Genomic DNA, 26434 nt, shown 5'->3' on the forward strand with positions numbered 1-26434 from the left:
GCAAACACATAGGGTTCTGTAAACAGATCAGAGATCTGAATGTTTCTTCTCCCTGGAAAGCAGGGAGAAAAAAAAACAGTCACATCTCTTAGTAAAAGCAGTGCATATTACATAGGTTACACTTGTGCGGCACACAGTTAACCCCTTGATGTTAACTCCTTCCCAGCCAGTGTCATTAGTACAGTGACAGTGTACAGTATTATATATCTGATCACTGTATTAGTGTCACTTGTGATGTCAGTTAATGTCCCTCCCAGCTAGCTCCCTGTTAGCGCCAGATTGTCCGCCACGCTATCACAGCCCCCTATAAGTCGCTGATCACCGCCATTAGTAGTAGTATAAAAAAACAAAATAAATATTTTAGTATATATTTATTTATTTCAAGTACTTATATAGCGCCATCAATTTATGCAGCGCTTTACATATATATTGTACATTTACATCAGTCCCTAACCCTCAAGGGGGGTACAATCTAAGGTCCCTAACTCACATTCATACATACACATACTAGAGACAATTTAGACAGGAGCCAATTTACCTACCAGCATGTCTTTGGAGTGTGGGAGGAAACCGGAGTACCCGGAAGAAACCCACGCAGGCACAGAGATAACATGCAAACTCCAGGCAGGTGCTGCCGTGATTGGGATTTGAACCAACGACCCCAGTGCTGCCAGGTGGAAGTGCTAACCACTTAGCATACCATAGTTTGCATACACTATAACTTTCACACAAACCAATTCATTTACACTTACTGGGATTTTTTTTTTTTACCAAAGACATGTAGCAGAAGACATTTTTGGCCTAAATGACATTTTTTTATTTTTGTTATATGTTTTTAACAGTAGAAAATATTGTTGTTTTTTTTTATATGTTTGACTTTTTTCATTTATATAATACAAATAAAAAAAACAGTCCTGATCAAATACCACCAAAAGAAAGCTCTATTTGTGTGAAAAAATTGATATAAACTTCATTTGTGTACAGTGTTGCATGACTGTGCAATTGCTAAAGTTAAAGTAGCACAGTGCTGAAAAGTGAAAAAATGCTCTGGTCAGGGTGGGGGTAAAACTTTCTGGAGGTCAAGTGGTTAAGAAAAACAACTGATGCTCAGCTACACGATGTCATTGGTTGCTAGGGGCCCCAAGACTGCCAGCATCCTAGCAACCAATGAATCTTGGCTGCACAGCATCATTAAAACCTGACGTTGGATGTACAGTGACGAAAAACACCATTCTTTATAAATTCCAAGGACAGCGGGTCTTATATCACTTAAAACATTAACATTTAGACTTATGAGGCCATGTTTCACATCAAAATCCAATTCGTTTCCAGGTGTTTTTTTAACATGTCAGCCATGTGAGTTTAATACACAAAAATAAAGTCTGCTTTTATTGATATTTTAAATATTCCCAGGGCCATAACTTCAAAACTCGGATCTGGCTGTGGAAATGAATGCTGTTTTTTGTAAGGCAACACCACCACTGCCCTCACACAACATGGCGCCCTAGCATCCCCACCTCACACGCTGCCTTCCCCTACGTGGGGACGTCGTGTCCCAGCCGCGGCGTGCTGTCATCCTGTGTTGTGGCTGCTGTGTGTTGGCGGGAGATTCCAGCATGGCCGTGCAGCCGAAGGAGAAGCTGTCTATGGACAGCGGGGCGGAGAGCGGCTTCCTCAGCTTCTACTTCTCCATGCCGGACAAGCCGGAGACCACCGTGCGGGTGTTCGACCGGAGCGATTACTACACGGTGCACGGCGGTGATGCCATCTTCGCCGCCAAGGAGGTCTTCAAGACCAACGGAGTCATCAAGTACCTGGGATCAGGTGCGCGCCTATAGAACTACAAATCCCAGCATGCCCTGCAAATCACAAGCTGGGGGAATGCTGGGACTTGTGTTTATGTGGCTGGGATGAGGAACCTTCTGTCATACACATTCCTTCCTTCACTTCTGGAAACATTGTATATGTGACCGTCACTGTTCACTCAGCAGATACATGAGGTGTCATTACACCCCCCCCATCTACAATGGTTAATGAAGGGTTTTGTTTGCTTTTTTTATAGTTCACCCTCCTCTACCACGTCCACTGTCTCTGACCGTCTCTTCTATCATGTCTGCAGTCTCTGACCGTCTTTGTATCATGTCCGCAGTCTCTGACCATCTCTCGTATCATGTCTGCAGTCTCTGACCGTCTCTTGTATCATGTCCGCAGTCTCCGACCGTCTCTCGTATCATGCCCGCTGTCTCCGACCGTCTCTCGTATCCTGCCCGCTGTCTCCGACCGTCTCTCGTGTCCTGCCCGCAGTCTCCGACCGTCTCTCGTGTCCTGCCCGCAGTCTCCGACCGTCTCTCGTGTCCTGCCCGCAGTCTCCGACCGTCTCTCGTGTCCTGCCCGCAGTCTCCGACCGTCTCTCGTGTCCTGCCCGCAGTCTCCGACTGTCTCTCGTATCCTGCCCGCTGTCTCCGACCGTCTCTCGTATCCTGCCCGCTGTCTCCGACCGTCTCTCGTATCCTGCCCGCTGTCTCCGACCGTCTCTCGTATCCTGCCCGCTGTCTCCCACCGTCTCTCGTATCCTGCCCGCTGTCTCCCACCGTCTCTCGTATCCTGCCCGCAGTCTCCCACCGTCTCTCGTGTCCTGCCCGCAGTCTCCGACCGTCTCTCGTGTCCTGCCCGCAGTCTCCGACCGTCTCTCGTGTCCTGCCCGCAGTCTCCGACCGTCTCTCGTGTCCTGCCCGCAGTCTCCGACCGTCTCTCGTGTCCTGCCCGCTGTCTCCGACCGTCTTTCGTGTCCTGCCCGCTGTCTCCGACCGTCTCTCGTATCCTGCCCGCTGTCTCCGACCGTCTCTCGTATCCTGCCCGCTGTCTCCGACCGTCTCTCGTATCCTGCCCGCAGTCTCCCACCGTCTCTCGTATCCTGCCCGCAGTCTCCCACCGTCTCTCGTATCCTGCCCGCAGTCTCCGACCGTCTCTCGTATCCTGCCCGCAGTCTCCGACCGTCTCTGGTATCCTGCCCGCAGTCTCCGACCGTCTCTGGTGTCCTGCCCGCCGTCTCCGACCGTCTCTGGTGTCCTGCCCGCAGTCTCCGACCGTCTCTGGTGTCCTGCCCGCCGTCTCCGACCGTCTCTCGTGTCCTGCCCGCAGTCTCCGACCGTCTCTCGTGTCCTGCCCGCCGTCTCCGACCGTCTCTCGTGTCCTGCCCGCCGTCTCCGACCGTCTCTCGTGTCCTGCCCGCCGTCTCCGACCGTCTCTCGTGTCCTGCCCGCCGTCTCCGACCGTCTCTCGTGTCCTGCCCGCCGTCTCCGACCGTCTCTCGTGTCCTGCCCGCCGTCTCCGACCGTCTCTCGTGTCCTGCCCGCCGTCTCCGACCGTCTCTCGTGTCCTGCCCGCCGTCTCCGAACGTCTCTCGTGTCCTGCCCGCCGTCTCCGACCGTCTCTCGTGTCCTGCCCGCCGTCTCCGACCGTCTCTCGTGTCCTGCCCGCCGTCTCCGACCGTCTCTCGTGTCCTGCCCGCCGTCTCCGACCGTCTCTCGTGTCTTGCCCGCCGTCTCCGACCGTCTCTCGTGTCCTGCCCGCCGTCTCCGACCGTCTCTCGTGTCCTGCCCGCCGTCTCCGACCGTCTCTCGTGTCCTGCCCGCCGTCTCCGACCGTCTCTCGTGTCTTGCCCGCCGTCTCCGACCGTCTCTCGTGTCCTGCCCGCCGTCTCCGACCGTCTCTCGTGTCTTGCCCGCCGTCTCCGACCGTCTCTCGTGTCCTGCCCGCCGTCTCCGACCGTCTCTCGTGTCCTGCCCGCCGTCTCCGACCGTCTCTCGTGTCCTGCCCGCCGTCTCCGACCGTCTCTCGTATCTTGCCCGCCGTCTCCGACCGTCTCTCGTATCCTGCCCGCTGTCTCCGACCGTCTCTCGTATCCTGCCCGCTGTCTCTGACTATATCCATTTGTTTACTCCCTGTCTCTGATAAAGAATATTCACAGAATTTTATGTGTAGTCATCTGATATCAGGGGCCGCACTTGAGGCCCCCCATATCAAGAAGGTTGATCACCACCGCTGTAAAGGCTCCTGGGATATTCACATCATATCCCAGATGCTGCAGGAGACACAGGGCCTGTTGGGCAGAGTTGGCAGGGTTTTTTTTCTTTTCTATGGGGGGTGTGGAATTAATCTGCCTGAACCCGATGACGTCAGAGAACAAAATGGCGGCTTGTGGATCACAGCAAGGCAATGCTGGATACGCTGGTCAGGTGAGTATGTGATTTGAACACAACCCTGGACTGCAGGTAAGGGGAGGGGAGGTGTTCCTCTTCAAAGTGGATCTTCAGTCCTGATTTTGGCTCCCCCATATTTGTGCTCACCAAGATGAGTCCACGGGACTCTGTCCAGCCTTCAAGTCATGGCAGAGTTTGGTGCATCTGTGCATGCGTAGGGGATTTCTGCTCACGCCCAAAAGGCAGGGAAGGGTTTGGACATCCCTGTTGCTGATTTTTGCGCATGTGCAGGGAACCCCCCACATGCACAGATGTGTCTGCCTCAGGGCTTTCTCGGGAACCAAACCCTGTGGTACATCTATGCATACAGTGAGTGGTTGGGGACAACCTCTTGCCTAGGTGAGAAAAGTGGAACTACTGACTTACGACACAAAGTACATAAAATAAAGTAAAGGGGGGCTTCGGGGGAAGGTGAGGCAGGCATGCAGGGAGACCTATTTCCCTTCACCTTCTCCCCCCACCGTCTCTCACATAATGTTTTTCCCTTACCTTTATAATGTTTTTTTCAGCAATGGGCTAGAATGACATTTGCCAGCTGGATTCCATACATGCACAGATATGTCACAGTGCTTCGGGCCCCAGCAAAGCCCTGAAACACATCTGTGCATATGTGGGGTTACCCCCCCTGGGATGGTTTGAAAGTCCAAAACACGCAACATGTGCAGAAACCCTCCATACATGCGCGGATGGACCTGCAAGGCATTGGGGACTTGAAGCTCTGCAGCCCATCTGTGCACTCCTCAGACTAACAAAGATGAAAAGGGGGATTGGGCTGCATGTAATGGAACAAGTTACATGTTCCAAAGGCTCACTTATCCTTCAATGTAGTAGTATAGAGCAGGGGTCTCCAAACATTTTAAGTAAAGGGCCAGTTTACGGTCCTTCAGACTCTAGGAGGGCCGGACTGTGACCAGTGGGAGTAGAAAATGCCCCATCATTGGTTTTAGTGGGAGTAGTAGTGCCCGATTGTTGATATCAGTGGCAAGAATAGTGCCCTCTTATTGGTGTCATTGGGATGATAGTGCCCCATTGTTGTCACTGGGAGGAATAGGGCCCTATTTGTTGGTGTCAGTGAGAATAATAGTGTCCCATTGTTTATCAGTGGAAGGAATAGTGCCCCATCATTGGTGTCTGTGGGAGGAATAGTGCCCCGTCATTGGTGTCTGTGGGAGGAATGGCGCCTCGTCATTGGTGTCTGTGGGAGGAATGGCGCCCCGTCATTGGTGTCTGTGGGAGGAATGGCGCCCCGTCATTGGTGTCTGTGGGAGGAATGGCGCCCCGTCATTGGTGTCTGTGGGAGGAATGGCGCCCCGTCATTGGTGTCTGTGGGAGGAATGGCGCCCCGTCATTGGTGTCTGTGGGAGGAATGGTGCCCCGTCATTGGTGTCTGTGGGAGGAATGGCGCCCCGTCATTGGTGTCTGTGGGAGGAATGGCACCCCGTCATTGGTGTCTGTGGGAGGAATGGCGCCCCGTCATTGGTGTCTGTGGGAGGCATGGCGCCCCGTCATTGGTGTCTGTGGGAGGCATGGCGCCCTGTCATTGGTGTCTGTGGGAGGCATGGCGCCCTGTCATTGGTGTCTGTGGGAGGCATAGCGCCCCGTCATTGGTGTCTGTGGGAGGCATAGCGCCCCGTCATTGGTGTCTGTGGGAGGCATAGCGCCCCGTCATTGGTGTCAGTTGTGCATGGAATAGTGCCACAAGGGCCAGATAAAGGGCCACATCTGGCCCTAGGACCGCAGTTTTGAGATCACTGGTATAGAGGGTTATAACCCCTATTGTGTTTTTGTTTTGTTTTTTTATCTCATCTGTGTCCCGTTGGGGAGATTTCTCTGCATTTCCTGCCCCATAGCCACAGCAGGAAGTAAAAAGGAATCCCTCTGAAGTTAAGGAAATCCCTGCTTGTCACCTTAACTAGTGTTCCAAATGGAAGATTTTACTTTTTCTTTTTTTGTTCTGGTGACAACCCAAAATTTGGGATTTTCATCACTTTCAGTACTACTGGTAAACCGTACAAATAGGGTGAATCTTCAGGGGCTCAGACAACAATAAAAACCTGGCAGGTGTTCTAATCCATCTCCAAAACTGGAAAAAAAAAGTTTTGCCTTTTAGATATACTGTTAAGTTCAATGTGTAACCAGAGACAGTCTTGTAGAGCAGGCTGTGGGATCAGTCATAGTAATGGAGGGACAATGCTGGAACTAGCAGTAAGGTACCTATTCCCTTTCTCTGCACCCCTGGACAAAGAGCATTTAACCTTTGCAGTGCAGGAGCGATCCCATTTTTAATTCCTAGAATTGGGCTGCAGGTTAGGAAAAAAAATGGTATCTCTAGGTGTACAGGCTAACAGTATACCATTCTTTATTAGGTAAGGAAAACAAAACAAAAAAACCTTGCAGGATGAGTTGGTGGGATGGGCTCATATTTTTGCTCAGAGTTGGGCCTAATTGCTCATTTAGCATTTTCAATGTTTAGTGGGTTGGTCCATACATGGTTTCCACTTTGCTTGGGTGTCGTGTTCTCGTCATGTAAATGTAATGTGTTTAGCTTTGTGTTTTTTGCTTGATTATGCAGCTGTTTATCCCCAAGCCACTTAACGGCCTTGTGATCTGCCCTTTTATGCTACACGTAGGTATATTTATGAGCTGTACACTGCAAGGCATAATGCTAATATCTCCAAGCAATAGACGGAATTAACACAGACTCTTTGCATATTATAATGGGATGATTTGTATAATGGCTCCTGTACTACAATGCATGTCATTTATTTGTAAGGACACTTGTGTAAACTGTGCAGCATAGGACAGCATTTCTCCATCCTTAAGGCCCCAAGTACACAGGACACTTCTGAACGATGGAAACTGACTGCTGGAAAACGTAGGTTAAAAAAAGTCTGTTTAGCCGCGTTTGCATAACGCATTTATATGCGTTTGCGTTTAGAAACGTTTTTTAAAGATAAGCACAGGAGAACCTCCCAAATGCCCAGAATGCACTGAAAAGTGGTAAATTATTAACTATTTCAGACTGTTTCATAGAAATACAGAGAGTAGAAGCAGAGACAGCAGTATGTGTTGAGATAATTAGGTGTGAGTTGCTCATTAACATTTCTTTTGTTTCCAAGGGTGGGGAAGGTGTCTGGTGGAGTGAGTCATTAAGGCCACTTGGCAGGGGGTCTTCATGAGGAAGATGAGGTGTGAATGGTCATTAACATATCTTTTGTTTCCAAGGGTGGGAGAGGACTGAGGTGTGAATTGGTCATTATAATGTGTGACAAGCTTGGTTGGAACATCCTGTGTTCAGTGTTTTGTCCATCTGAGTACATTGAAAACGCCTTGCATGCATTTTTCGTGATGAAAAAAGGCTCTGGACAGCATCGGGAACTGGAAAAGTTAGAAAAAAATTTTCAGCCGCAAACGCTTATAAATGCGATTTGACACGTTTACAAGGGTTTTGCGTTTGAAACGCTGATAAAATCGACTGCTGAACGCAAGTTTTCTGCTTTCAAAAAAAGGCTGTAAACTCAAATGCCTGTAAATAACTGTAAACGAAGATGTGTACATGGACACATAGGAAAACATTAGGGGGAGTTCAGGGGCTGCTGAAAAAAATGCTGTACAGCTCCTAAATGTGAGTTTATCAGCTGCAGTGTACATGAGCCCTAACATTTGTAGCATCCCCCCATCATACAATCCTCTCATCACATCAGAAGCCCCACCCTTCCTTATGGTCCCCTCTTCCCATCAGAGCCCTGCCTTAGGCTAGCAGAGTGCTCCATCCTCTCTTGGAATGCTGGAGGCCGCCCTGCATCCTGCCTGCCCTGGGTCAGCAACATGCATTGCAATGGTGCAGGGGGGACACTGAGGGTTGATTTACTAAAACTGGAGAGTGCAAAATCTGGTGCAACTCTGCATAGAAATGAATCGGCTTCCAGGTTTTATTGTCAAAGCTTAATTGAACAAGCTGAAGTTGGAATCTGATTGGCTACCATGTACAGCTGCACCAGTGTTCATATCCCCTGTGCGTTTGGGCCCTAAAGCTTCATTAGTTGTTATGGATTGGTGGCCTGCCCTTGCCATGGCAGTTTATGAAATTGCAAACCGTTCGAGAAACGCTGGTATAGGAAATGTCGGGTTGCCCATAACAACCAATTGGAATTCACCTGTAATTCATCTGTTGCACTTTAGAAAAGGAAGCAATGTTGCAATGATTCATGTCTCTATATTTCATCTTTTTTTAGTGAATTTGCTTTATTTTTATTTTTAGGGAGCAAGAAATTGGAAAGCGTGGTACTCAGTAAAATGAACTTTGAGTCTGTTGTGAGAGATCTACTTCTTGTTCGTCAGTATCGGGTGGAAGTTTACAAAAATAAGTCTTCAAGCAAATCCTCCAATGACTGGCACCTGGCATTTAAGGTAAAGGTTATATCTCCCTCGGCATATATGAAAGATGTAGCAGTCCAAATATGAGGGCACTCCGTGTTGGGACAAGGTCATCCCAGGCCCACGCCAATGATGCCAATCTGAACCCCCTCTCCACCTTGAGACAGGGCTAATAACCGTACACACTGCCAAAACCTATGTATTGGTTGCTTCATGCAGTGAAATGGTGCCAATGGTTGTGGCACACTGCTGCTAAATGGAGGGACAACTGAGCTGCACATACTGTCCTGCAGTAGGGCTAACAGGGACAAAGAAGGAAATGCCCTAGTATCAGGGGTGTCAATAGAAGGAAAAAACATTCCTGCGTCGGTGTCACTAGAAGGAAAAAATGGTGCTGCATTGGTGTCTCACTAGGATCACGGAGTGAAGGGAAGTTGGGGGGGCCTTTTTAAGTTATGTTTAATGGTTTTGTACAGAGCAGCCCTGGTCCTCCTCTTCTACGGTCTTCGCTGATCCTCCTTCTGGTCTTTCCTGGCTCCTCTGGCCACTTGCTAGGGGTGCACTTCTGCTGTCTCCATCCTGAGCCATACTGTGTGTATCTATTAACACACACACACACACACAGAAACTTGGCTTCGCCCCCCACTGTATTTTATTGACATAATCAGGAGCTAATGGCTCCCGTTGCTCTTTCTTAGTCCAGCAAAGAGGGGTAGAGGGAGTAGCACCGCTGCTCTTGGGCTCAGCCTGGATCAAGGTTGGACTCGGATATATATTTAGTGGGGTGGGGGGTGTGGCGGGGGGGAAGCTGCACCTAAAAGGTTTTTTACCTCAATGCAGAGAATACATTAAGGTAAAAAACCTTTATCCTTTACAACCACATTAACGAAGTGGTCCTGTATGGAAAGGAGGAGATCTGAAGGGCTTTGAGGGAGGTAGGATGGATATAAGGTTCTTTTGGGCTTTGAAGAGGAGAGGGAAGCTCTGGAGTTCATTTGCACCCTCCACTCTTTTTTTTACAACTGACCGTTCAGATCTTCTCGCAGTGTCTACCCTGGAATGAAGGCATCCTGTACTTAGCAGGGATGCTGAATTTGTATCGCCTGACACCCGGGACATGTAGTTCCGGGCAGGTAGTTTTTTTTTTTTTTCAACTTTCAACACCCTGCGTGTGAACCTCCCTCGCTTTCCCATCTGCGGGCCCGGGACCTATTCACTGCCGTCGGCTTCTTGTCCTGACCCAGAAATGACATAATGATGTCACTTCCGGGTCCCCGTTGAGAGATTTTCGGCCATGGAGGAGGCTGGGAAAGAATGTAATGCGGTGCGATGTGCACTGCATTACATTCAGTGGAGCAGAGGAGAGACATCCAGGTTTTTAGACCCTGGATGTCTCAATAATAAGAAGCTGTCACCAAAAATCATTGGTTTTTTTTTTTCAACTGTAAAAAATGAAAGTTACACCCAAGCACATAACATACCTCCCGCCCCCCCAAAAAAAACACACAAAAATTGGGGCCCCACACGTACAAACGTAAAAGCACACACTGGGGCGCCTACGCATGAAAACTTCGATTGTGATACACGTTACATGTCGCCATGCACGCCAGAATGAGAGCGATAATTCTAGCATGAGACCTCCTACACTATACTGGTGACCTTTAAAAGTGCTGCCTATAGAAAATATAGGGTACTGAAGTTCGCCACCATTTCAGGAGCGTGCACAAATTTAAGGTTTGACAAGTTGGATATCTATTTACTTGGTGCAACGTCATATTTTATATTTTACCAAAAAATAGGGTAATTTATCACTTTTTTGTGCCCTAAAATTAACTATTTTTTACTGAAATTTTGCGGTAATATCATGCGACATAAACAATTGGAACTACCACTATTTTATTCTCTAGACCCTCTGCTTTCAGAAAATATTATGTTTGGGGTTTTGTGTAATCTTCAGACTCAAAATGATTTTTTTAAATTTGTGCAAAAAACGCAAAAATAGTTCTGGCAGCGAAAGGGATAAGCCTGACACTCCTCTTTCTTGGCAAGCACCCAATCAGTGCTCATTACACTGCAAGGTCTCTTCCCTCCCTGCTAGTCCCTGGGTGTGGTGCTGTAGACAGGCAGAGAGGGCAGAAGGATATAAACAGTGCAGTGGTAAAATTATTACACGTTTACGTCGTCATAAAGCCCCTTTTTGTTTTGTTTTTAAAAGGCCCAGACATTCTAAAAACCACCTCTGATTTAAATACGGTTTTGGTTAAAATAATTTTTTTTTTTAATCTGGACAAGTAGATTATGTGGGACAAGTAGATTGGGACACCAATTTAGTCCCTGGACAAGTAGTTTTTTTCAAAAATTTCCACACCCCTGCTTACGCTTCCTCTGATCGTGAACCCCTCCCTCCCTCCCCCCACCAGAACAGAATCCTACCACCAGCAGTTATTGGGGCCCCTGAAGTGGCTGATGAGTGGCACTGGCATTGTTCCTGATAGGCAGCTGGAGAACAAGATACCAGCAAGATTTTCTATAGAATGATTAATGCCGTGTATTCTGTATTAAATGTGTGTGTTTTAATTTGTGTTCCAGGCCTCTCCAGGAAACCTGACTCAGTTTGAGGAGATCTTGTTTGGCAATAATGACATGTCCACTGCGGTTGGAGTAGTTGGTGTCCGTTTGGTCAGCTCTGAAGGTCAGAGAGTGGTTGGTGTGGGTTACGTGGATTCCACACTGAGGCGGCTGGGATTATGTGAATTCCCAGATAACGATCAGTTCTCAAATCTGGAAGCCTTGCTGGTTCAGATCGGGCCTAAAGAGTGTGTGATGCCCGGAGGAGATAGTGCCGGAGACATGGCAAAATTGAGGCAGGTAAGTGGAATTCAGAGCAACAAAAACTTTGACAGACATGGGAAATGGACTACTTTGTGGATGTGTAATGGTTTGTGTAGTCTTGTCCTTGCCAAAAGTAGCTTGTCAGTTTTGGAATTACGCCTAAAGGTAAGTCATAGCTTGATTTTTCTCTTGTTCAGCCCCTGGCTGATCATCTGATTTTCCCCATTCACGCTAAACAGCACAAATGGAGAAATCCCCCCTGCTGGCTATTGTATTGAGGCGCCTGTAGTTGCCTGAGTACAGTGGCACTGGTGAGCAGTGACTGCATCTGATTGGATTCATTTACGGTTGGGCCAATCATTTTTGATCTTCCTTAGTTGATTTTTAAATTCACTTTTGTCCCAACGAAGGGGTGCTTACAGGGCCACCCACCCATGAGTTGACTTTTGTCGGCTGAATAAGTCGAAATTCGCAGCATCTTTGACCAGCATTAAAGAAAACCTGTCAGGTGAAATATGGAACTAACTGTGGCTGACTTTTGATGCCGTAAGTCCCCAGGGTTGTTATCCTTGGCTCACACATTGTGTTGCTAATCTGAAACCAGCATAGCCAGCCAACTGTCATACACTCAGGGGGCTTATTTTTATATAGTGACTTCCCAATAATCATACATTTAAAAGTTTCAACTGGATGAAGCTGGAAGAGATTAGAACCCCTTTCAAGTTTTATTGCTGTCTGTACCCGCAGGGGTGATTATTCCTCTGAATGAGGAAAGAAAAAACAGAGTGTGCACAGGCCTAGTGTATTACCATAAAAAATGTTTAATAAAAAATAAAGTATGTGTTGTACTCACAAACGACAATATAGTCAAGGCACATCATAAAGAACAGCTGGGCCAACACCGCGCTGAGTAACAGTCCGCATTTCGAGGACACGTTTCGAGGACTTGCCTCTTCCTCAGTGGCTCTGAGGAAGAGGCATGTCCTCAAAACGCGTCAGCCTTTTGGTTGTCTATACTCCCTATTGCGGACTGTTACTCAGCACGGTGTTGACCCAGCTGTTCTTTATGATGTGCCTTGACTATATTGTCGTTTGTGAGTACAACACATACTTTATTTTTTATTAAACATTTTTTTATGGTAATGCACTAGGCCTGTGTGCCCTCTTTGTTCTTTCCTCATTCAGTATATTTGGATTCCCCCGGTCCATTTGAGGGCAGCAAGGTGTGCATGTTCCAGGACATTCCTTATGTGGTTGTAGCCTGCATCGAGTCCATCCCCCAGCGCAGGAGCATTTGTGTTTGCTGGTTCCGTGATTATTCCTCTGTTCTGGTGACTGCTGCCAATGGGACAGAAAATAAGGGTCAATCCAATATTCTACAATTGCTACCTGAACAGAAGGTGAGGGGAAGTCTTCCAACTGGGACACCATTTTTATTGACCAATAAGAGAGCACTTGGATTTCCTCTCACTTCCTCTTGTCCCTCCAGTACAGGAATAATGGGAAGTCTATGCAATGGGACATGGATGACAAAAACAACCTGACGGGTTTTAAACGTTCCCTACTGTATCCCCAGCAATTGTTGAATGTCTTTATGAAAAGGTTGTATATTGGAGAAATCCATACACTTAAGATAATGTATGTTGGTGTAAAAGACTGATTTATCAAAGGCCTTTACTGGAAATGTATTAAAAATAAATTTCAGTATGTTACCAACAACATTGAAGGATGTAACTGAAGGTCATTTGCTACAGTGTCTATATGACATGCCTACAGGATTGTCCAAAGCAAATTTACAAACCGCTCTTCCATTAAAGGTCTCCCATCAACCACTTAAATTTTGGCGCGTTTTGCTGAATCGACTGAAATTCAAGGTGCGGGTTGCCCTGCAAACTCCACTTAGCTCGACATAAGTGGATTTAAAAATCCAGTTGCTGTGGCTGTCTGAATACAATAGCTGGCAGAGGAGATTCCTCCATTCATTCTGTCATCGCAGGCTGAACAAGAGAAAATTGAGCTGTGTATGGCGGCCTTTAGGGCCAATGTCAACAGAGTTTTGTTTGCTTTACAGCAGTTTCTTTCCTCATACAAATATCTAGGAACGCAGCTTGAAGTCAAATGTATCGACAAGGGTTTTGGTCTCAGAGGTCTCGCAAACTAATGTCAAAATTAATCTGAATTTGTCCATCAAAGCCTCCCCACACAGATCATAACAATTTTTTTTTCTGACCAGTTCAGCACATTCTCTTATTTAGGATTGTGGTTCTAGTTCCTCATTAACTATTGTGTTCAATTGCACAGATTGTCCTTCGAGGTGGGATTCTGATCACGGACAGGAAGAAAGCAGATTTCACTACAAAGGACAGCATTCAGGATCTTAACCGTCTGCTGAAAGCCAAGAAAGGAGAGCAGGTCAATAGTGCTGCTTTACCAGAGATGGAGAAGCAGGTATGATTTTGCATTGCTGTATTTGGGAACATCTGGTGTATCATTTTAAAATGTCAAGTTACAGCTTGAACTCACATTTTATTTTTTGATGGTGGGAGTGCTGTGTATTAGGACTGGATCATTGGTAAAGTATGGTTGCTGGTTTGGTTGTTCTGTCTGAACTTCACTATCTGAATGTGACCAACCACAATGCCTCTGCTAAAATGCAAGAAGAGCACATCTTTTCTGTTTAGGTAAGCTGTGGGAGGGCTGGCAACAAAAGTAAATAATAAATGAAACAACTATTTTGTATTAAACCTTTCAATTTTGGGCACCAATTCACAAAAAGAACATTGGAGAGCTAGAGAGAGTGCAGAGAAGGGCAACTAAACTGATAAGAGGCATGGAGGAGCTCAGCTATGAGGAAAGATTTAGAGGAACTGAATTTATTCTTTCTTGAGAAGAGGAGATTAAGGGGGGATATAATCACCATGTATAATACATAAAGGGGGGTATTATTATTATTATACAGTATTTATAAAGCGCCAATAGTTCGCTCAGCGCTGTACATTACAAAGGGGGACAGAACATGTGACAGAACAATACCAATACAATGCAAAACATGAGGGGATCGAGGGCCCTGCTCTTTCGAGCTTACAATCTAGGGTATGATCTCCATGTATAATACATAAGGGGGGATATGATCACCATGTATGATACATAAGGGGGGATATGATCTCCATGTATAATACATAAGGGGGGATATGATCTCCATGTATAATACATAAGGGGGATATGATCACCATGTATAATACATAAGGGGGGATATGATCACCATGTATAATACATAAGGGGGGATATGATCTCCATGTATAATACATAAGGGGGGATATGATCTCCATGTATAATACATAAGGGGGATATGATCTCCGTGTATAATACAGAAGGGGGGATATGATCTCCGTGTATAATACAGAAGGGGGGATATGATCTCCGTGTATAATACAGAAGGGGGGATATGATCACCGTGTATAATACATAAGGGGGATATGATCTCCATGTATAATACATAAGGGGGGGATATGATCACCATGTATAATACATAAGGGGGGATATGATCACCATGTATAATACATAAGGGGGGATATGATCTCCATGTATAATACATAAGGGGGGGATATGATCTCCATGTATAATACATAAGGGGGGATATGATCTCCATGTATAATACATAAGGGGAGATATGATCTCCATGTATAATACATAAGGGGGGATATGATCTCCATGTATAATACATAAGGGGGGGATATGATCTCCATGTATAATACATAAGGGGGGGATATGATCTCCATGTATAATACATAAGGGGGGGGATATGATCTCCATGTATAATACATAAGGGGGGGATATGATCTCCATGTATAATACATAAGGGGGGATATGATCACCATGTATAATACATAAGGGGGGATATGATCTCCATGTATAATACATAAGGGGGGGATATGATCTCCATGTATAATACATAAGGGGGGATATGATCTCCATGTATAATACATAAGGGGGGATATGATCTCCATGTATAATACATAAGGGGGGATATGATCTCCATGTATAATACATAAGGGGGGATATGATCTCCATGTATAATACATAAGGGGGGATATGATCTCCATGTATAATACATAAGGGGGGGATATGATCTCCATGTATAATACATAAGGGGGGGATATGATCTCCATGTATAATACATAAGGGGGGGATATGATCTCCATGTATAATACATAAGGGGGGGATATGATCTCCATGTATAATACATAAGGGGGGGATATGATCTCCATGTATAATACATAAGGGGGGATATGATCTCCATGTATAATACATAAGGGGGGATATGATCTCCTTGTATAATACATAAGGGGGGATATGATCTCCATGTATAATACATAAGGGGGGATATGATCTCCATGTATAAATACATCAGTGGTTCATATTGTGAACTCGGTGTAGAGTTATTCACCCTGAGGTCATCACAGAGGACAAGGGGGCACTCTTTACGTCTGGAGGAAAAAAAAAATGTAATCTCCACATACGGAAAAGTTTCTTCACAGTGAGAGCTGTGAAAATGTGGAGTTGGTTCTGGCCAGCTCAGTGAATTGCTTTAAAAAAGTCCTGGATTCTTTCCTAGATACACAGAATATAACTGGATACTAACATTTATAGGTAAAGTTGATCCAGGGAATATCCGATTGCCTCTCGGGGGATCAGGAAGGAATTTTTTCCCCTGCAGGAGCAAATTGGATCATGCGTTGCTGGTTTTTTTTTGCCTTCCTCTGGATCAACTGTGAGTGTAGGATTATAACTTTTTTCATTCTCTGCATTGTGAAAAAAGGATGTTTAATACTGTCTTCTCTGATCATTGTTTTTTTTTTTTTTTTCCTCTATTGTCCCCAACTCATCTTATGATAGAACAGTGCCTTGGGTGGGTGCATGTGATCAGCACAGGGCCGATCGGCACTGCCATGATAGAGGATCCGGGGTCCTGCAGTCTCCTAGGACAATCAAAATGAAAGCTCCTGTATGCTTTAAAGGATAAAGCCATGGTGCCATGCAGGTCTCCTGCAGATCTGTCAGAATATCTGCTCGCTCGTACAGGCAGATATACTGAGATGAATCAATAAACTACCACGGCGCTGTGGTAGTTCATTGAGGACTACAAGCTGACAGCCGCACAGCCCTGTTTTTTTTTAAATTGGACAGCTAGTGGGGGGGGGGGGGGGATGATCCTCCGCTAGCTGTCAAGGCAGGGAGCGGGGGCCGGTCAGATTGTAACATGTTACAACCTGAATATAGGTGTACATGTTACGAAGAGGTGAACCTATCCTTTAACCAGTGCTCTCTTAGACACTGATAGAAGTCACAAGACTGCTGTAACTGCTGATGAGAAATGGTATTTATATTTACTAAAATAATTTCATTTCCATGTTTTCTGTACTGTGAAAGCCCAGATATAGTGAATGCAGGGTCCTGGGTTTAGTAACACTTTAATGCAGGAATATTGTATAACTAAGATTGCAATTAGAGTGAACTGATCTTAACGTGCTTCAGCATACTTCTAATATAATGGTCCAACTCCCCAGAATGATAGTATGCCAGCATTTTCTATGGAAATGCCAAGTAAGCCTATATCTGCATAGGTGTTCCTTCCACATGGCATTGCTCTGGCATAATGAAAGGTCACTGAAGCACCAAGCCTTAAATTTGGGCAACCCAGTATTCTGGATGGGTATTCTTATATCCAGTAGTCTGGTTGTTCCGGAAGCTTTGGTGGTGCCCTGCGGAGCCAGGCTGTCAAACTGCTAGTCTTGTGTAACCCATTAGTTTATGGTGCCTGCTATCTATTTGCATGCAAGGATTATCCATTTGTATTGACATGCTTGCTGCAGTAAATTGTGCTGTTCCAAAGCAGATTTCTGCTTTTTGCAGGTTACCGAAGTACGATCATTGAGAGGCCATTCAGATTTGTGCATTGTGGCAATGCATGTGCCATTTTATTTTGTACAGTCGAGCAAAACGCACCACAGCACATACCATGCACTGTGTTGCCAAAAAGGGTCATGTGTTTTTCAACTGGTGAAAAAGAACAAACAAGGGCGCACTCTCATTGTGCATTACCGTGGTAAAGCGCGTATTTATTGAATAAAAAAGGATGTATACTCACAAACCAACGTGATTGAAAGCAGTATAGGTGGTCCACGAAAACAGTCACAATACAACTGTTTCTGACGCGGATAACTGACGCGTTTCGGGGGCTGAACGTTCTTCCTCAGAGCTCTGAGGAAGGGGGTTCAGCTCCCGAAACGCGTCAGACATCCGCGTCATTAGACAGCTGTATTGTGACTGTTTTTGTGGACCACCTATACTGCTATCAATCGCGTTGGTTTGTGAGTATACATCCTTTTTTATTCAATAAATACGCGTTTTACCACGGTAATGCACGATGAGAGGGCGCCCTTGTTTGTTCTTTTTCACCAGTGGTCAGATTTCCCGATCTTAGAAGGGCAGCACCTCTTCTGTTGGCATTCTGGCATTTCCTTGGTTTGCATGAAGATTGGAGCGCTGGTTTCGTTTGTTTATCATGTGTTTTTCACTCTTGACTATAATGAATGGCCTGACATAATGCATGTGAATGCATTTGTGTGCATGGGCCTTGACTAATTTCTGATTAGTTGCCATTAAGCTCCACACTTCTTGCTTTCCTTTCTCAATGTATTTTTTGTTTTGCTCATCCTTCATTATTTATCATTATTGGCACTGATCTCCTGTGATTCTAGGTTGCAATGTCTTCTCTCTCAGCCGTTTCGAAGTACCTGGAGCTGTTGTCTGATGAATCCAACTTTGGCCAGTTTGTGATGACCAGCTTTGACCTAAATCAATACATGAAGCTGGATAACGCAGCAGTTGGTGCTTTGAATCTCTTCCCGGTGAGTGTTTACTAAAGCAGCCCATAGATAATGCGATTTATGTAAGAAATGAAAATTGCTTTATTACCCTGTCAGCACAGTTACAGTTGTTGGGGGAATTCCTCTTTCAAAGCTATTGTATTCTGCTGGCAGAGCACATTGATTACTGCTAGCGGCTGTCGCATGTAAAAAAAATCCCTTGACAGGCTAGTTGTACCCAAGTCGATGGATGGATCTGCTTGAGTACAATCAGCCTGCCCAAAGATGGATTTATTCTTGGTTGGTCCCTGCTGAACTGGCTGAGATTCGATCCTGCTATGGATGGCTTAAGGCAGGCCATAGATTATGCAATTTGTTTTCCTTCCATCATGGGAAGATTGCTTGATTTGCCCCATCACACAGTCAGTGTTGATGGGGTAATCCCTCCCACAGTGCTGTGTTCTGCCAGCAGAGAGCCATCTCTATAGGTCATTTGGGAAAAACCTGACAGGTTGGTTGCACTAAAGTCGATCAATAGATTGACTTGTGTACAACTAGGGTGCACATACACGGTCCCTGCAGAACTGGCCAAATTTCGATCCATGTATGGCTGGCTTAAAGTGAAGCTCCACCCAAAAGGGGAAGTTCAGCTTTACGGCTTCGTCCCCCGCTCCCCGTTAAGGATTGGCACCTTTGGGGAGTGGGGGGAGGGGGAGTACCCAAATTTGAGAGTTACCCGCTCCCACTTCTTAGGCGATCGCCTTGCTGGAAGTGCAACTTGTCCTCCCCCCTATCCCTCTCCGTAGTCTTTTGGGACACATGACAGGTCCTAGAAGACTACGGAACCATTCAGAAAGCACAGCGCTACTCATGCATGCTCAGTGGGCACTCGGCTGTGAAGCCGCAAGCTCGGACGAATCGTGGCTAATGACGTCATCGCCTGGCACCGCTACTCCAGTCCGAGCATGCGCATTGGCCCCTATGTGCGCCGTTATCTCATGCTCGGCTGCTGGGGCGACTTGGCTAGCGTGCCGACAGAGAGGGCTCTGCGTACCCTCTGCGGTCGCGTGCCATAGGTTTGTCATGGCTGTGCTAGGACGTCCTCTATCCCTTGTTTGCCATCAGAGCGGGGGCGTATAGATGTAGACACTGGCATGTCACAGGAGAAACCTATAGTGATCACAAAAATTTATTTCACATTGTCGACTTTACTGTCGAGGTACCAATGGGTACTTGAAAGTAGGGGATGTGTTCTTATAGGGGATACATATTCAACAATAATTTTACTTTACATTGTATGTGGGCACAGGAAAAGAAAAATGTGCAGTATAATTGTGCAAAACATGAACGATTTCCTAATTTTTATTCCATTATAAATGCCCGTTGATTTATCAGAAATCCATTGTGCTTCTAACTTCCTGTTTGAGCTGCCAACACAGTACCTCTGCTGCACTGAAATCCCAAGCAGTGTTGTCAGCAGTATTGATGCTTTGCTAACCATTTTAAAATTGGGGAATCAGCCTGTAGAATGTCCTAGTGCAATCCCCACCCTGGGTTCTAAGATGGCCAAGACCTTCACCTGCTGTCAGTCTTCCTATATAGAGACTTGGAGAATCTTGGCAGGCTTTTTGTACCTCCCAATGGTCTGTTACCCAACAGCACAGGATTTCCTGTGTTACTCGTGGAGTTTCAAGGAAGAGATTTTACAGAGAGAAGAAAAACTCTATTTTTAGTTTTCCCTGCCATTGAGAAACACTGATCTAGATTTCCTTTCAGTGTCCCAGGAATGTGTCGTCATTGAACATTGTTGTCTTCTGTTTTGAGAGCAGCCATACAATATAAGAATGCTTTGAAATGAGTCTTGTTCATGTGTGGACACAATTCTTGGTACAAGTTTCAGCAGGTCTGTTTATTCACATGGGGATTCAGTCATGTTCTTCCATTCTGGAATGTCTGCCGCTCCTCTTCCTATTCTACAAAGTACATGCCCAAAAAAGCAAAGTACTGTATAGGTTTGTGTTTTTTTTTTTTTTTAACTGTTTTGCTGCCAGGTCCATACATCATACGGACCTGACAACGGGGGAATTTTACACACATTACAGCCACCGGGATTGTATGTAAATCTGACAAGCAGACTGTCAGATGGATGCATCCTGCCAGCTGCGCTGCCGTCCAATTGCTTCCACACACTCTGATAACATGCCATGTATTCTGGGCTTCGCTTGCCCATTTACTGGCCTAGGACCGGCATAGCGAGTACTGCTGAGTCTAGGGGATGGAGCAAAACAGACACACGGCAGATCTCCTTCCCTTCTTGTTGCTGACCCAGAATCAACATGTTTCACGTCACTTCCAGGTCCCCCTGTCCATGTCCCTGGTCACCAGGGCCCGGAAGAGAATCTAATTCAGGGCACTGATGATCAGTGCTGCTCATCAGTGCCTACCTATCAGTGCCACCTGTCAGTGTCCATTATTGCTGCATATCAGTGCAGCATCAGCAGTGCTGCCCATCAGTGCCTACCTATCAGTGCCACCTGTCAGTGTCCGTTATTGCTGCATATCAGTGCAGCATCAGCAGTGCTGCCTATCAGTGCAGCCTCAATGCACATCAGTAAAGGAGAAAAATTACCTGTTTTGGAAAATTTTATAATAGAAACTAACTTTTTTTTTTTGCTCTTTGTTTATAGTGCAAAAAATAAAACACCCAGCGGTGATTAAATACCACCAAAAGAAAGCTCTATTTGTGTGAAAAAAAAGATACAAATTTCATATGGGTACAGTGTTGCATGACTGCGCAATTGTCATTCAAAGTGCGGCAGCGCTGAAAGTTGAAAATCGGCCAGTTAGGAAGGGGGTAAAAGTGCCCGGTAGACAAGTGGTTAAAAGTCATCTTGATCAAACTAATACCGATGTTTGGCGTGAGATACTTTGGTTTCTAAAATATATTTTTTGCATTATTTTATTTTTCACATTCCTTTTGTGTTTCCCAAAGGGGACGTCTGAAGACACAAGTGGCACACAGTCTCTAGCTGGGTTATTAAACAAATGCAAAACTCCCCAAGGCCAAAGACTGGTCAGTCAATGGATCAAGCAGCCCCTCATGGACAAGAACCGAATTGAAGAGAGGTAAGGATAATTCTAACCTGAAAATGAAATCTGGCTGCATAAATGGCTGTTCCCAACATTTGCTACTGTGGACCTCATAAAAAAAAAAAAAAAAAAATCTGCTATCATTTAGGCTCTTTTTACAGACACAGCGGCTGCCCTTGTAGGAAATGCAGCAACATGTCTCTGGCATGCTGTATATCACCACACTATGGTCAGTTGGCACGTATACACAAATAGGGTGTGGTCTGGGCGCTCTGCAGCGAATATGGAGTATGGGTAGCTTGATCATGCTTACTGATCAGGTAAACATGTACATGTTTGCTTTTGTCAAGTGTAAAAATTGTGGGGCTTTTCGAGTGGATTACTGAAAGGAGGAGGTCAAAGTCTGCCATGGTGACTTGAGGCCTTGTAAACATCAATCAAGTTGAAGCAGGGCCGGGGTTTTTGTTTAAGGTGCTCTTAGTTTTATTACACTTGGCTTGTACTCTATCCTGTGCACTGTCACACCCAGTTGTAAGCAGTGGTATGCAGGAATTAAACTCATCTGAAAAGTAGCTTGTAATGATGCTTGGTGGTTCATTTAGGCTGGGTTCATACTGATGATTTCACCTGCATTCCTGGGCAAATCGCATGCAATTCTCTGAGTAGTTGTGAATTAAGCCTATCACTTTGTATGGCTCAAATCACACCGCATCCACACGAAAAAGCTGCTGGCACCGTTTTTTTTTTTTTTTTTTTTTAAACTTGTCGCACCTATGCAATTCGATTCAAGCAAACACCCTGTGACCTGCTGTTGGGGTGTTGTTAATTTTTGTCACCCGCAGCAGATTGCATGAACATAGTGCGATTGCTGCGTGATGCAGGAAACGCAGCAATTCCTGTGGGTTTATCATGTTCGTTATTCCAGCCTCAAGCTGTTTATAGTGGATGATGGGCTTGGAGCTTTTGTTGTTGGCCCTCAGTTTAAGAAAATTCTGAGACCATTTGGAATTCAAGGACAGGTGCATTTCACCGACCTGTATTTGACTGGCTCAAGTTGGTTTTGCATTCCTTTAGACTTGTATGGGAATGCAAAACCGGCTTGAAGCATACAAAAGCCGGGGCCCTTAATCTGTTGGATTATAATGCTATGTAGGATAAGCAGTGATAAGGCTGCAGTCTGGGCTGCTTCGATTCAGAGTCATAGATTGTAAGCTCCCTTTTTAGATTGTAAGCTCTAGTAGCAGGGCCCTCTGATTCCTCCTGTGTTGATTTGTATTGTAATTGTACTGCCTGTTCTCATGTTGTAAAATGCTGTGTAAACAGTTGGTGCTATATAAACCCTTTATAATAAAATAATATTAAAGGGTTAGTTTTTTTATTTATATGCCATATGCAGCGATACTGGACAGAGAGGTCCCTTACCTCTTCTTTGGTTGTCCCCTACTGGCACTGTCCACTTCTTCTTCCAGGTGCCCTCATAGCAAGCCATGTGCTCAGGGGAAACTTATGTGGGTGTGTTCCTGAGGCAGGCTGTGTGCATCCATAGGCACACACAGCACGGATTGGCCCACGCTCCCTTCTCACAGGACTTACTGATAGCAGCAGGAGTCCTGTGTCTACTGTGAAAGTGATACTGCAGATGGGACTGTGCTGGATCGCAAGAGGAGCCAGGGGGCAGGGGTTGAAGAGCTACTGAGATTTTGTTTTTACCTTAAAGCGGAACTTTAGGCTATGATTAAAAATTGGTGGACAGGCAGGATTTGTATTGCAGAAGAGACATGCTTTGTCTCTTCGTTAAAACATCTTACCTGCCTCTGCAGTAAGCAATGCCAAATCCGACAGAACTGCGACGCAATGGGAGTGATGTCACCTCTGCCTGGCCAGTAATTTGGACCCGGAAGCCAGCCACCCAAAGATGTCAGCGGCCAATGGGGATTTCAGGGGACCATGCATCACTGGATGCTAGGTGAGTATAGTTCCACTTTAATGCAGGGAATGCATTAAGGAAAAAAAAATTGAATTTAGAACCATTTTATTAACATTTTAAATGTACAGTTGCAAGAAAAAGTATGTGAACCCCTTGGGATTACGTAGAGTTTTGCATGAATTTTGCATAAAATGTGCTCTGAACGTCATCTTAGTCACAGCAATAGAAGAACACAGTCTGCTGAACATAATACTACACAAACATTAGATGTTGCCATGGTTTAATTGCACATAACATGTAAACATTCACAGTGCAGGGAGGAAAAAGTATGTGAACCTTTGGACTTAATAACTGGTTGACCCTCCTTTGGCAGCAATAACCTCAACCAAATGTTTCCTGCAGTTGCAGATGAGACCTGCACAACGATCTGGAGTCATTTTGGACCACTCCTCTTCACAAAACTGTTTCAGTGTAGCAATATTCTTGGGATGTCTGGTGTGAATCGCTCTCTTAAGGTCATGCCACAGCATTTCAATCGGGTTGAGGTCAGGACTCTGACTGGGCCACTCCAGAAGGCGTATTCTGTGCTGTTGCAGCCGTTGTTTTGTTGAATTACTTGTATGCTTTGGGTCATTGTCCTGTTGCATCACCCATCCTCTGCAGAGCTTCAGTTGGTGGACAGATGGTCGTACGTTTTCCTGCAAGATGTCTTGATAAACTCTGGAATTCATTTTCCCATCAATGACAACAATCCGTCCAGGCCCTGAGGCAGCAAAGCAGCCCCAAACCATGATGCTCCCTCCACCATGTTTTACAGTGGGGATGAGGTTTTGATGTTGGTGTGCTGTGCCTTTTTTTCTCCACACATAGTGTTGTGTGTTCTTCCCAAACAACTCAGTCTTGGTCTCATCTGTCCACAGTATATTTTGCCAGTAGTGCTGTGGAACATCCAGGTGCTCTTTTGCAAACTTCAAATGTGCTGCAATATTCTTTTTGGACAGCAATGGCTTCCTCCGTGGTGTCCTCCCATGTACTCTATTCTTGTTTAATGTTTTCCTTATTGTAGATGTCAACAAAAATGTTAGCATGTGCCAGAGATTTCTGTAGGTCTTTAGCTGACACTCTGGGATTCTTCTTTACCTCATGCAGCATTCTGCGCTGTGCTCTTGCAGTCATTTTTAGAGGACGACCACGCCTAGGGAGAGTAGCAACAGTGCTAAACTTTCTCCATTTGTAGACAGGCTGTCTTACCGTGGACACATGAACATCATGGCTTTTGGAGATACTTTTGTAACCCTTTCCAGCTTCATGCAAGTCAACAATTCTTGATCGTAGGTCTTCTGAGAGCTCTTTTCTGCAAGGCATGGTTCACATCAGACAGTGCTTCTTGAAACCAGTAAACCCAAAACAGGTGTGTGTTTTTTAAGGGCAGGACAGCTGTCAGCAACACATCCAATATCATCACACTGATTGGAGTCAAGGTTGGCTCACTCCTGGCTCCAATTAGCTCTGGGAGAAGTCATTAAGCTAGGGCCTCACATACTTTTTCCTCCCTGCACTGTGAATGTTTACATGTTATGTGCAATTAAACCATGGCAACATCTAATGTTTGTGTAGTATTATGTTCAGCAGATTGTGTTCTTCTATTGTTGTGACTTAGATGACGTTCAGAGCACATTTTATGCCCAATTCATGCAAAACTCCACGTAATCCTAAGGGGTTCACATACTTTTTCTTGCAACTGTATTCAGGACTGAACAAATCCCAGGAGCTAGGTATCCAGTACTCCTTACAGATTACAGCTGGCACTTTTTGAGGTTTTCTCTAGTTGATAACAAAGCTGGGTTGCTGGCCCATAACAAAAAAGCAAAACAAAAACCAAAACATCCTCGGGACTTTTGAGTTTTGTAATAATTTGTCTGCCTCTGTCTTGGTGTAATGTGGATTTATGACTTTCACTATTGCAGACACTTCCACTGTTTTTCCCCAGCAGGCAAAAAAAAAAAAAGCTGCCAAATATTAGTTGTTTGCCTGTCATGCATATCCAATGGCTGTAAGTTTAAGGTCTGTGAAACGGTAGATTTAGGATCCACAGGCAGGCAGCTAGCATGGTCAGCAGTTGCAGCCTTCGTATTTCTCTCAGAACAGATCACAATATATAGACCAAAAAAGGGAATTTGGAGGAGGTCAGGAGCAATAGAAGGAACTTTTTGAGTTAGGAATATATACTTTATTTTATTTATTTTTTAATAAACAAGAGTTTGGTGTCACTTTAAGCATCAGTTTAACAAAGCCTGTGTTTTTATTGGCTCGAAAGGGGGATGTTATAAAGAAGGATGCATGACTGCGTAAAATAATCATATGAAACATCTGTGAGTTTCAGTTACTATTTAAATCATAGCTTATCCTCCTCTGCCTTTATATGGTAATAAAAGTATCTGTGACTTCCGCCGTCTGTTTGTACATATAAAACTACGCATAAAGCTGATTGATGTCTCCCTCTAGTGGGGCTCGAGTGGAAGGGCAGAAAGCTCAGGGATTACTCTATCAGCTGAAGAGGCCTTGTCAAGCTTTCCCAAAAGGCAGGCTGATCAGATTGTTTTTACGAGGGCTTTGTACTGTCACTTCTATGACATGCTTCCCATACTAAATAACCAGTTCTGTAAGGGCTTATTCACACCATGTCAGCTGAGCTGCGTTGCTTTGCATAGATCAACACATGGGCACATAGAAAACAATTGTTTTCTTTCTGCTTTGTCCCCACACTAACACTGCATTGAAATGGGTTGTGTTGCGTAAAAATGCAAACACACTGCATTTTTATGTACTGTGTGTCACTGTAGTGCAACGTGCAATAGTGGGATGTGTTGTGACAACACATTGCGCTGCGCCTGCACAATGTACACCACCATGCACGCATTTCAGCTTTCAGGTTGGTGTGAATGAGCTCTAAATCTTCAAGTAGGCTATACTGAACTTGTGCATTGTTGAAAAACAAAATAGAATGGCACAGATAGCGCCCTTGTACTTTAGGTGGATAAACCAACAAAGAGTGGACTCTGAAATAAACTAATATT

The 26434-nt window shown here is 45.3% G+C and overlaps 1 protein-coding gene across 1 annotated transcript in view; it reads left to right on the plus strand.

Moving 5' to 3' along the window:
• Nucleotides 1–1558: 1558 nt before the first annotated feature.
• MSH2 (mutS homolog 2) overlaps nt 1559–26434 on the plus strand; it is a 191566-nt gene continuing 166690 nt past the window's right edge. The window contains exons 1-6 of the mRNA XM_089676428.1: nt 1559–1824; nt 8524–8672; nt 11229–11507; nt 13773–13919; nt 18233–18382; nt 21333–21466. Coding sequence (XP_089532554.1) covers nt 1617–1824; nt 8524–8672; nt 11229–11507; nt 13773–13919; nt 18233–18382; nt 21333–21466 — 1067 coding nt within the window. The 5' untranslated portion in view covers nt 1559–1616. The remainder of the gene's footprint in view (nt 1825–8523; nt 8673–11228; nt 11508–13772; nt 13920–18232; nt 18383–21332; nt 21467–26434) is intronic.

Source organism: Staurois parvus, unplaced genomic scaffold (genome assembly GCF_062004578.1).
Source record: "Staurois parvus isolate SC_StPar_1 unplaced genomic scaffold, SC_StPar_1.0 ptg000169l, whole genome shotgun sequence".
NCBI classification, from domain to species: Eukaryota; Metazoa; Chordata; class Amphibia; order Anura; family Ranidae; genus Staurois; species Staurois parvus.